Genomic DNA, 13,264 nt, shown 5'->3' on the forward strand with positions numbered 1-13,264 from the left:
AATTCAGTTCACTTTTCAAAACAACATTCAAATATTATGGTTAACTACAGTGTTTGAAACTGAGTTATATTGGTTTAACTGGTTGCGTAACAGGCTAGCTAGTGACAAAATGTTTCCCAGGTCCAACACTGAAGGAGAAATCTGAGCTGTAAAAAGAGTAGCTACTACATTTTAAACTTTTTTTGGAATGTGTTTTCTTGAAGAAACAAGGAGATATTTCGGAACCTGAAGCGATAAACTTTAACCAAATCAGTTGAGCTCAAATGTCTTCATGGAAAGCAATGTGTCAGAACAAAATGGTATCAAAGAGTTAAAAAATACTTGTTTCAGTTTTAAAAACAAGAGAAATAAATAAGAGACGCTCTCATTTTTGTGAGTTAGCTGGTTCATCTTAAGTGATTTGTAAATATTGTCCATTTAAAATTATGCTAGTAGAAGGGGACCAGGAACTCTGTCAGATGCTAAGCGAAAAGCCCCTAGCCACATGTCATGTCTTTGGGCCTCCCTGCCACACCAGAGCAATAAGCACAAGGCTGTGGTCTAACGGAAGCCATCCAGATTGTGCCTGGGAGCAAGGCTGGAATTTAGATGTGTAAAGATCAAGTATTATACCTCTATGTCATTCAAAAGAAACGTTAAAAATTCAGGGAAAGGAAAGCTTTCAGACTGGGGGCTGCTGGGGCAGAACGCAGATGAAGTAGAAACCAGTTCCTTCACATGAAACATAGGCAGTCTAACATGTAAAACTCACAGGCTGGCGAACAAAACTACTTCCTTTATATTTAGAAAGTCTTTGAGATTTCTAAATCTTCCTTTAAGTGAGAGGAATTTATAATGGCTATGTAGTTCCTGAATAAACAATGTCTCCTTATGAATAAATAATTACTCTTGAATACAATAATGTTCACGTGAAGTTAAGATGGTCATATATTTAAGATGATATGAGAAAAGGCAGACTGTTAAGGGCCTTAGTTAGTAAATCAAGCTGCTCTTTTTCCCTAGGCTGTATTGTGAGAGTTTAAAAGATCTTGATGCAAACAAATTACTTGATGTTATTTCAGCATTATTTACAAAAAAACAATCATGACCTAATAATTAACAGTTAATAGCATACTTAGGGCAATGTTTCTGGCTCTCTTTTGATTTTTTAAAAACGTAGTTATGTTTGTATCTAGTTGGGTAGGTCAAAGGCATATCATTGAGTGCAAAACCTAAAATTATCTAATCGGGTCCAATTTCAGCATGTAAACAGAGTGTTTATAACAACTACAGCATTTTGGCATCTGGTGACATGACTGAAATACTGACTTGATAAAACAATACAATTTTTATCATCTGGTACGGTGGGTTTGGGGATTTTTTTTTCCGAGTTTCTTTTTAAACCTTAAGTTGAACCCATTTCTGGTGAGTTGAAGACAAAGCATAATAGTACACCACAAAGAAGCCAAGAAGCCTGAATGAGCTGATGCTGATTAATGACTTGTAGAACAATCCATGTTGGTGTTCAGTCACTATTTTTTTGGAAAATACCCTTCACATAACTAGTTAAGTCTAGGATCACTAGAATTTACTCATCTTTACCAAACAAAGTGTTTGCTGTATTGAATACTTCCGTACAGCAACAGATTCTTCTTGTTTAAATCCGAGTTTCAAAAACAGCAAAAAAAAAAAAGGTGAAGAGATGCTCCTAAACTTCCATTAAAACATGCACATTATTTTAAAAGTTAAATCAGTTTTACATGTATTAAGCTTCTATGAGATCTGCATAAAAAGCAGAGGTAAAAAAAAAGAAAAGTCTTATAAGAGCTTTATAAATTTGTTCATTCACCATTTTTAAAATCAACATATATGGGAGAATTTGGTTTTGTATACAGCTTTCCCTCAGGAAATGGTTCATTGCCACAAGACAACCACAAAAAATCACTTCAGGACTTATACAAAGAAAACAACGTTGCTTTTAGAGTAAGAAGGATGTGAAACTGCTCGAGTGACTTCACAAGAGGCCATGGAGATGCTGCGAGAGCTGGAGCAGCTCTGCTCTGGAACCAGGCTAAGAGAGCTGGACCTGTTCAGCCTGGAGAAGGGAAGGCTCCAGGGAGACCTTAGAGCAGCTTCCAGTGCCTGAAGGGGCTCCAAGAAAACTGGAGAGGGGTTTTGGACAAGGGTATGTAGGGACAGGACAAGGGGGAATGGCTTTAACCTGACAGAGGGGAGACTGAGAGGTGATCTCAGGAAGAAATCCTTCCCTGTGAGGGTGGTGAGGCACTGGTACAGGTTGCCCAGAGAAGCTGTGGCTGCCCCATTCTTGTCAGTGCTCAAGGCCAGGCTGGACAGAGCTTGGAGCAACCTGGTCTAGTGCAAAGGTGTCCTTGCCCATGGCAGGGTGTTGGAACTGGATGAACTTTAAGGTCCCTTCCAACCCAAACCTTTCTGTGATTATATGAAAAAAATAAAATGGCATTGGGTATATATTTTAAGAGAATGTCATATCCAGTTTTATCTCTAAATTTCACATTTGGAGAAGCTAAAAATTTTATCCCTTGGCTTTTGTGGACTACCATGAACTTCGGTGTTTTTCTACCAACTTACATTTGTCTCTAAGTTGGCACTTACTCTATAGCATTCATGTGATGAATGCTATAGTTTTTATCTTTCTTATCAAGGCAAAAAGGTGGTAGTTATAACCTTTCTAATGTTCCATTGCTAAAGGAGTAAAATTACACAGAAAACATCCATGAAAATTCATTATTTGATGCACAAAGCATATAAGCAGACTTGGCCTCAAAAAGTGCTACTACTAATGCTAAGAAATAAAATAAAGTCAGGCTCACAAATTGACCTTGGTTGAACACTGACAATTTTCTGTTGCTGGATGAACCAGGAAAGTAGTTTTTTTGTCCCAAGGGAACCAAAGGAGTCATTTGCTGCAGCTGTTTCCATTTGTGACATAAGGGGTCACACAGAAACAGTAACTGACACACTCTAGTCTAGGGCTTGACTAGTGAAGAACTAGTAAAACCTGTATTTTGGCCTGTTCATATATTTTGGTCACAAACTAAGTTGCATAAATGTTTGGCACAAACAATTTGAACAGGCAAGCTGCCACTACATGAGAATAAAATATGCAATCAAATTTGAGTGCACATAACCTTAAAACCTCTTTCCCTCTTTCCTCAATTTTCTCTTACTGTACACAAGAACATTTACCAACCAAATGGAATGATAAATTAAAAGTAGCAAATTAAATTTAAAATACAAAGTAAAAATAACTATTAATACTGTGCTAAATTATTAACAGAAAATTAAACTTCAAAGGAAAATTTCATTACATTGTAGTTCTACATCATGGTGTAAGCCCAGCCAGTAATTCAGAACCACACAGCCACTCACTGCAGCTAAAAATTTAGATTCCTAGATTTAAAAATCTGCACTTAAAAAGCATTGCTCAATATCCTAAAAATATTATTTCTATGCTATTGCACATATAAGATAAACACACTGAACGTATCATGACTGTTTCTTAATCTTTGGCTCCTAGAAAGATAAATCAATAATTCAACTGTTATGGATAAATGTCTCATTGTTTTATTCATTCCCTACCATGAGAATTCATTCTTGATAAATACTCTTCTGGTTTTTGAAAGAAAAATAAATTCCTGTTGACTCACACAGATACGTGTGAATTTTCTTTTCAAGCTTGAATAGAATATCTCAAGCTAGAGCCTTAAGAAATAAATGTAACCCCCTCCCATAATTCAGAACAAAGAATACCTCAAACTGACAGTTTATTTTTTGTATTTTTGATCCAAGAAATAAATAATCTAAAATGCCTCATAGTTCTGTAAATTGGTTAACAACCCATTTAACATAATAGAGAGGAATTGCTTGTTCCTGTATACTAACACACCCTTGTAGGCATCAATCCTAGGTGGGATGAATGCAGACTTCAGATTCTTTATAACAATATTCATAAAGAGAAAAAAAAACAAACACCAAAGTAAAAGCTTAACTTCCCTTGACTCTTTAGTAAGAGTGGGCATCTCAATTTCTGCTTGGGAAGAAAACCCTAATGGAGCAGACTGGTTGATAAATTCATTAGAATGCAAATCATGAATACTCATAAAAATAAAATATCCTATATTTCAACATGAGAAAGAAGATTTGGATATGGAGTATTTACTACTTTTCTACTGGTTAGAATTAGAAGGCAACACAAAGGACAAACTCATCAATAAACAAGAGAAAATCCGGCTGCCTTTACTTATGATAAAAAGTACTTTACAGGCATCTTGCATGTTGCCACAGAGGTGCGATTGAGCTTCAGAATAGAATACAGTAGATAGATAGTTTTTAGTGAACAACACAAATGCGAAGTATAACTTGATGTAACAGGAGGAAAACCCATTATTTCACATTGGTAAGAGAATGACAAAAAATAAAACACTTTTAAAACGCACCTTCACATTTTCTTGTTATTTCAGGAATGGAAAAGCCAAACCACACTGTATTAAACATTTAAAAGGCCTACATACCATTTTTGTTACATCACAGCCAGTTCAGTTCTATGTAGAACCGTCATTCCTGAATCAATGTATAAAGCCCAGTTGGAAATTCCCATGTAAGCTGCAAGTTCTTTAAGAATATTACCCTAAAACTAAAGAACCATGAAAAATATCATCAATGTACATTTATGGCTGAATCCTAAACACTCAACAAGCACCTCTGACGAACAGCACAAAAACTTTTATTTATTGTCATTTCTCTAGAGGGTAGCATGAGTTATGTTTATAGTGTAAAAGTATACTGTGCAAGAAGCGTACCACAACAAAGAACCAGTTTTTTTTTTTAATAGCACTGTATACTATTTATCTAAAGCTACAGAAAAGAGTAACTAATTCACCCTGTAAAATACGCAACATTGTCCCATTAAAGACACATGCTTATCTTGACTGTATTAAATATTATTCACATTGCAGTCATACAAGACCTTTTTACCTCAGCAAGGAAGAATTTTAAACAAGGAAGTGAAAAGCTTGGTGCTATCCTTTTTCAAGAGCAACACCACAAATAGCTGCATCTCCAGTTCTAATGCATCAGGTTTACTAGAGCCAAACCGCAAACATGAACTTTTGTCTCATTGTTACAGTAAAACATTCTAATGTCTAGGAAGTATTCTATGGATTCCTACAAAATTATTAATCTACTAAACAGAATCACAACACAAGAAAATAACCAAACAAAAAGGACTTTCCCCTATTTAAGTTTTCAGTAAGGGGACCCAATCTGTGGTTCTTGACAATAAACTATAAAAGCTTTTTCATTTGCCAAATCTTACCTGTAGACTAATGGTGGAGGGATTAGCGGTCTCTCTGTGCTCTTGGATATGCAGGTGCTGATACAGTACCTTTCATATAAAACTAGTCAGTGGAGCAGGGAAAAATAAAAGAGGGGGGAGATGGGGAGGAGAGGTTGCAGGAAAAAAAAAAGGCTGAAATAATGAGATCTATAATACATAACCTATTTATCTAGCTTTGTTTCTCACCTTTATTTACCTCTTAAGTATTGAGAAATGTTTTGCATAATGAGTTAACACACAGCAAACTGCTGATACTACCATGCAAGGTGATTTTACATGCTGGCACATTACTGCCAGAGAGGAAATGCTGTTACCCAGGGAGGTCTCACTTTGCCACCTTCAGCTCTTGCAGATACAGGCTGCATTAACAGCACACCAAAGGCTTCCTACCCCTGAAGTGCATTGCTAAGGAACTCAGATGAATTCTGAGGTGGTGTTTTTAAAGATGTTGCACAGTTTCAGAATACTTTACCCTGACCTCCTGTTCTGAGCCACCTCCTAAGGGAGATTTCTCTTTCCATTAAATACAGTTGTTATAACTTTAACTCTAGAAGTCTAAATTATAAATACCTTGGCAGGAAATTACTGCAGATGTATTAGTCATTTCAAGAACAAAAACACTACACTCCTTAAGGATGCGTTACATCTTAGAAAAGCACAATGCAATCTGCTAAAGATTTTTCAGACATCCAAGAGGATTTCTCAACGTGCAATACTGCATAGAGGCAGAGACTGAGAATTAAAGACCCCACATTTAATTGTCCACAGAAGGAGGTTGCTGAGGTGAACAGGTTTAAGCTAGTGAGGAAGAACTGCGTATCTACTGCACAGCCTGTCAGTTCCACTGAATCAGTGTTGCATTGGAAATATGTTCTGTCAAAACATTTTCAACCAAGACTAACAGGAACACCATTTGGATGAAAGTAAAAATGAGTAACTCCAACACATTTCCATTAAATTAGCAGCCAAGAATTTGATGACACACAGCTGGTTTGTCAATAACTTTATAATGAATCCTTTCAAAGCATTTTGCTCACAATTGGCTTCTGAACTTCCAAACACATCAGACACTAAATTAACATGAAGGGCCACACAAAAGAAGCATGTCAAAAAATATAGGAAATTATATCAAGAGGGGGAAAAAATATAATGAATTTCATGTACTTAAGGGGATTGGCTAACCCTCAATGAAGGTCTGTCAATCACCTAACTAATATCAAGTCCTCATGGAACCAGGTAGTGCAACTGTAGCTGCTCTTGTGCCCAGGGCAAACACAGCACCATCAACAACAAAGTAAACAGAAAGATGTCCACAGGCTTATCTGCCTGGGTAAGAAAGGCTCAAGGCAGGAAGGGGGAAAAATAAAGGAAAAAAAGGGAAAAAAAATGAAAAAAAAAAAACCTAATAAAGGGGAAGCAGGAGAGAAATTGTAACTAGGAGAACAAATGAGCTGTAACTTAATTTGGGGAGGGCAGGGGTTTGCCCAACGTAACTCAAGAGATTAAGGGCACAGTCAAGAAGACAAGCTTTCTGTCATACAGGCAAGACTGCTCCAGTCACCCCACTGACATGCTCAGTATCACTGTTTGCCCAAGAGCTTTTCTTAGGGACTGCGTTTTACTGGCTCTTTAAGGATGTTTGAGGTTTTTTAAACAAAAACTAAAACCTGAGAGAGTTGAGAAGAATTCCACCTTCACTAGCACAAGACAGACTGAAATGTGCCAACTACTCTGTAAGCACAAAGCAGCTGGAGAGGAACTGGCACGTAGTAAAAATGTGTCCAGCCACCCACTGCTAGAAGGTCTCCAAAACACACCTTGCATCCAGGAGATAAATTAGGGCTGGACTTTAGACGTGCCTTTCCCTGCGTCTTTTGCAGTCTACAGTTAAGAATTAGTATGTTTCTCTAAAAAGCATGAGGAGACAAAGAAGAGGCCAATGACTGTCCCTGTCCTAAGGCCCAAGATGTATTTTCAGAATTCATTTACAAGATGATTCCCAGAAATCCCGCTACATCTCCCTTGGAGTTAATTCAATTAAAACTCCTTATGGTTTTGATATTTTAAACATCCCTGAAAGTTACCTGACATGGGTAAATGTCTAGGGAAGGAATGTCTGTGCTAAAAGGGTAAACTTTTATAGACTAGATGTGAATGGGCATGGGAAATGCAGAATGACTGTTAAAATACTTGGAATAGGGGGATGATAAAAACCAGGTAAATGATGCTGAAGTAAAATTGAAAGGCAGAAGCACACCAAGCAAAAGCCAGTGATATTTGAATCTTGAAAACTGTAGAATCTATCTGCTTTCCATTTTCCCTTATTTCCAGTTCATAGATGGTATATCGTCCCTACCTGGATGTTTTGGAATAAAACGTGCTTCCATATTTATACACAAGCACATTTTTGCAGCAGGAAGAGGCAATAACATGCATCAGCCTGTCTGCAGAATGATTTTATATAAGTACACATATGGATTACACACACAGTTTGATAGCAAATCCCAAAATAAAGGTTCTACATAGGTGGCATAGGAAGCAAATAATGCCTTGAATTTCCTGGGATTTAAAGAATGTAAGTATTAATAAAAACATTTTATTATTACTGCAGCAAACTAATGCTAAGTGATACTAATGATTAAAAGTACAAAGTCAAAAAGTATAGCAACAAACACATGCTTGTCATCTAGTCTGCAAGGCATAGAATACCTACAAATTATAGGAAAAATGACAGGCTTTCAAGACAGGACCCATTATATTATCTAATCTGAATCTACTTGCACAACAAATTATTTTTCCATTGTGCAGAACCCAATGATTTCAAAGTTATTATGGGTTTGGACCAATAGAACAGGTCTTTCTGAGAGAAACTTGCTAGCTTGTGGGAAGTGTACATCTTTATGTATTTACAACATAGTAAAGACAAGATAGCTTGGTAAGTATATTTTCACTTAAATTATTAAAAAAAAGTTACCTGTCTTTTTAATGCCTGACATTTCTTACTATGAAAATCTCTATTAATCTAAACAGGTCCTTTACTGCCTTCTGCAAGAAATACTTGAAACTCTGGGACTCTTTTTTTCCACATTATAAAACATGCATTTGTGCAGTGTAAGTTTTCATGACTTGTTATTCTTTACTCATTAAAATAGGCTTATTAATTCAGTTCTACTTTGAAAGATTGAGGCTTATGTTCCCTAAATCACTTCATGGCATAAGGGCATGATCTAAGAGGGAACAGGCAAATAATTGACTTATTCTAACCCAAGGTTTCAATTTAAATAAGCTAGTCATTTCATTTACTGCAAGTTATTAATATTATCCATCATTGTAAAACACATCTTCTACAATTTTTGCGTAAGACTCTCTCATTCCTATATGTCCGGAAAGAAAAAGCATTCACAAGCAAATAAATTTTTATTGAAAACAAAATTTCAGCATCTAAGCCACCACAACACTATGGGAGGAAGCATGTTCAGTTTAGGTATTATGGAACTACTTCCTGTGTAAGAAACCTACTTTTGTGACACACATTTTTATCAGCAGACTTTATTTTCTTAGTGTTTTCATGTCTCTTCATTGTTTCCATTACTTTATGGATTGCCATGGTTTATTTTCATCTCAAATGTAAACCTTTTCCATTTTTATGTTCTTCAAAAAACATAATTCTTTATGCAAGTAATTTTAATTTTGAAGGACTGTCCCCCTGTATTTTGCTACATAGTCCAAACTTCTTTTTTCCTTGAAATTATTTTACATTGACACGTGTAAATTTTTGCATGTGTGTTTTTTGGGTTTTGGTATTTTTTTGCATGAAGTTATGGTCTGAAGTTTGTTTTACTTTGCTGTTCCATATATATATATGTTTCATATAGAGATATATGTTTCATATACAAAATTGTTTCATATACAGATATAAATTAACAAAAGGAGGGACTCTGACACTTTCTTATTAATGGGTATTCTTAATAAACAAATTTGTTATGGCTCTTATTATTATTTATGAAAAAATCATAACCAGCAATTAATAGGTGTTAACTCCACTTTAAACTTAGGTCTTGGAATGCTTCATCATATGGTCTACTTGTAGCATCAATGAAACTAAAAAGATTTTCACCCTGATATAGGTTACTAGATCAAGCTCATAGTGATTGTAATGGGTATACTAAGCCAACTTAATAAAACTTTTGATCCCAATTCAACTGGGGCATGTTGGGTTATTAACAAATGGTATATTTCAAATCCAGGTTGGAAGGGGTCTGGAGCAACCTGGTCTAGTGGAAGGTGTCCCTGCCAATGGCAGGGGGCTGGAACTGGGTGAGCTTTAAGGTCCCTTCCAAACCAGTCTGTGATTCTATGCTTTCTGGTTGTTTCACACTGTATAGACAACATACAGTGTAGGAGGAACTAACTTGGTGGCATCAAATGAGGTGCCAAATGTCAACAAAATCAAAAGCCAGCTACACACCTCAAATGTATTTTCTTACAAGTGTCCAAGGGATTCCAAAGAAAGGCTAATAAATCTACTTATGTACACAGAAAAACCACAGAGAATGAAGAGTAAAAACTTACTGTGATCCAGTGAAGAGTTCCAAACTGAGGATGAAACCAAGCAAAAGCAAAAAACAACTGACTTTTAAAACCCAGGAATATTGACTTGCTCCCACTAAAATTCATGTTAAGTTTCCATTGATATCAATTTAGTAGGAATGAACTCTAATCCTGCAGTTTAATGTCTAATCTATATTACTGGTATTTTTTGGCACAATTCAACTTGGAATGCAGTAGCGCAATATGAAAAGGGTGTTATGTTTGCAAACTTGGAATGAAATCTGACTTGGACTACACTGCACAATAAAGAAGCCAGAAAAAGGGAATCTGACACTCACCCTTCTGGCAGAAAAAAAAAACTTAAGTTTCTTAAAACTAGAAGAAGATTAAAAATACTTTCATATTGTTATTTAAAATTACAATCAAATTGAAGAAAATATAAGTCTTGAACTATGCCAGATTACCAGGATTTTAGGTTCATGATCATTACCTTCTTCAAAGTCATTTGAAGTTTGTACCTAAAAATACCGCAGAACTTAAAAAATATCACTGCTATGAAAGCAAAAAGCTATTAATCCTTCATACTAGCATGGTAAATCACAAACTCTCTGTAACAAATCCTGTATTTCTTCTGTCTGAGCTATTACCAAATTAATTGGGAGTTCTCAATCCCCATTCAGCACAATAGTTAAACACCTTTTCAACTTAATACACATGATAAGGATACCTACATCCTTATCTAAATTTGACTTCTGTGAAGTTAAGCATAAGTTTATTACAGAAGCAGCACTCTGGTGTTTTGCTGAACTAGGAATTTGATTTTTATCAATGGAAAATATTCCCTCTGACTTCTTTTGTTCTCACAAGTGCTAAATCCTCAGTTTTATCAGGTCACATTTTGCCTTTAGCAAAATAGGGGCAACAGTTCTTTGAGAGCAAGTGCTATTGTTTTTTCAAGTCATTAGTCAAGGACAGTACATGTGTAAAGGAAACTGGAAAGCATAGCATGAACCAGGGTCTTAACCTATTATTACAGGAATAATACGATTAGCATATTTTCATTATTATAACCATGAGCATATATAGAGAAAATAAAGACGTTTGAAGTTGTTTGAATAATATATTTGGGCTAAATTCAGCCGGATACTAATGCTAGCAAATATTTATATTAATCGTTAACTTTGTTCTATGGGAGTTTATATACTACATCTGAAACCTGAAATACAACCCTGGGTTTGGAGATGCCTGTTAATCAAATGAAGTACTACAATACTAATGTTTTCTCACCCTACTTTAGCAATATGTCTTCATCGTGACTTGGCAATTCAATGATCATGAAGTCTTTGATCTGTTTCCTGACCTGTCAAATAGTATTAGTCAAAACCAAGTGGGAAAAAGGCTGCTTTAAGGCAGTGAATATTCTTTCAAGGCAAACTGAGAGGAAGTCATCATCTCCATTTGTGAAGACTTTTGGCTGCCATCGATCAAAGAGCAAATTCAATGACCTAAAGTTAGAAGGATCTATTACATGTTAGTAATTCCTTGGAGCAGTTAACCCACTGTAGCGTATTTAATATATGACAGCATCATAAAAATGAGTCAGTCTTTGTTAATATGAAAATATTTTGTCCTGTCGATCAATGCCATCATTTGCCAAGTGGAAGGTAGCAGATACTAGCAATTCACTACAAAAAAAAAACAACCAAACAAAAAAACCCAGAACCAACCAACCAACCAAAAAAACCTTTACCCTAATAAAGAGGATCTTCTCTCCAACTCTGTATCTTCCTTGTGAAAGACGCTCCACACAGAACTTCGTAGGGCATTTACAAGGTGGATCTTCAGAAATGTGTTTAACCTAAAACACACAGATGTTACTAATAGAAACTGTTTAAAGCAGCACATGTAGCAAAACATTCAACATGACATTTGCCATAACATGATATCACTATGTCTGCATTAGTATTTTCTTAGTTTTTCTTAATATTTCTGTAATCCCAGACCATGGTGCTTCCAGTATCAATAATATTTTTCCAGCTGTAAGGAGGTGAAACAGAGACAACTGTTATATAGTTCAACATAAAATTTGCACAATTTAAGTCAAGTTTGCTAATTTGAGTTCAGCATCAAGGTTTTGTAGATTAGCTCTCATTATTTTATGGTCAAGTGGCTCGGCTGTCTAAGTGCCAGTATAGCTGACAAGCAAAATTAAAATGTCATAACAGTATGTTTCCCCTTATAAATAAATACAGAAGCATATGGCTTATCAACAAAAGGTCCTGCCAGATACATCCACTTGCACTTTCAAATAGCGCGTTAACACCTTAAAAACAAAGATATATGGAGAAAACAATGACAACTACAAATCCACGCCAAGATGCTCCCCAGCACTGCTAGCTACCCTTTGATGACCTCCACCTTAGGACATTAGGGCTACCAAGGGTAATTTAAAGGTGCCTCAAGACTACTCTACTCCATCATTGCCAACAACATGGGCTGCTTTTTCAGCTTGACCAAAGGCACTGATGTTTAGTAAAAGCATATTTTGTACTCTTCAGTGATCCTGAAAGCAGCAGAGGCATGAATGCCAAAAGAACAGATCTGGCTGAGAAAATCCAATTTAACATTAAATTGCAGAACTGCATAGGAGCAGTAATAACAAGTGCAGCATTTTCATATACTGCAGTTCTCTTGGATGAATGCTGACCTGGCACAGGTCCCCCAGAGAAGCTGTAGCTTCCCCATTCCTTACAACATATTTTTCAACATTTATCACCTCTGGAAACACTCTTAAAATTTGAAGCTGAAAATGGATAGTGTGAACTATGCCTTGATAGCTGGGTCGACCAGGGGTCATCTAAGCAAGTAAAAACCCAGAGCAACCAGATCTAAGAGGTTCCAAGTTGTTTTGAACTGTGTAAGCAAAATAGAGCCATCTTGGGCCTGTGGAGAATAAAAGCAAACAGATTTATACTGGTGTAAAACAGAGCATAATGAGACCTTTACCGCTGATTCTGCTATTGAGGCTTCCAATACCTGACTATCTCAAAGAACACAGAATTTAGAGTGGAATTTAGAAATCAAATAAGGAAGCAGAGGGCAGAACCATATCCTATTCTATTTTGCGTCTGGACTACATGAGCACTGCTGCTATTTTATGGTGTGAATGTCTGGGGCAGTGCAGGTCGGGAATCTAGCTGGATGAATTCCATTCTGTTTCTATCCCTACTGCTTTCTAAATTAAATGAGGTGGTTGGAGACAACCTTCATATTCTCTGTTCTGTTCCTAAAAGGAGCGTGGTAACTGTATCTACATGTAGCTGCTCTCTCTCAATTCTGCTGAAACATGAGTCCTTC

At 36.2% G+C, this 13,264-nt stretch overlaps 2 protein-coding genes across 7 annotated transcripts in view; both read right to left on the bottom strand.

Moving 5' to 3' along the window:
- Nucleotides 1-13,264, bottom strand: part of GAS2 (growth arrest specific 2) — a 90,224-nt gene that overhangs the window by 26,226 nt on the left and 50,734 nt on the right. For all 6 annotated transcript variants that reach the window (XM_062607254.1, XM_062607253.1, XM_062607255.1 and 3 more), the window contains exon 7: nt 11,658-11,765. In XM_062607254.1, the coding sequence (XP_062463238.1) occupies nt 11,658-11,765 (108 nt within the window). The remainder of the gene's footprint in view (nt 1-11,657; nt 11,766-13,264) is intronic.
- ANO5 (anoctamin 5) overlaps nt 2,385-13,264 on the bottom strand; it is a 315,349-nt gene continuing 304,469 nt past the window's right edge. The window contains exon 24 of the transcript XR_009962490.1: nt 2,385-2,426. The gene's annotated coding sequence lies outside the window, so the exon portion shown is untranslated. The remainder of the gene's footprint in view (nt 2,427-13,264) is intronic.

The sequence above is a fragment of the Pezoporus occidentalis genome, unplaced genomic scaffold, assembly GCF_034315485.1.
Source record: "Pezoporus occidentalis ecotype Australia unplaced genomic scaffold, CSIRO_AGI_Poc_V1 ctg121, whole genome shotgun sequence".
In the NCBI taxonomy this organism is placed as follows: domain Eukaryota; kingdom Metazoa; phylum Chordata; class Aves; order Psittaciformes; family Psittacidae; genus Pezoporus; species Pezoporus occidentalis.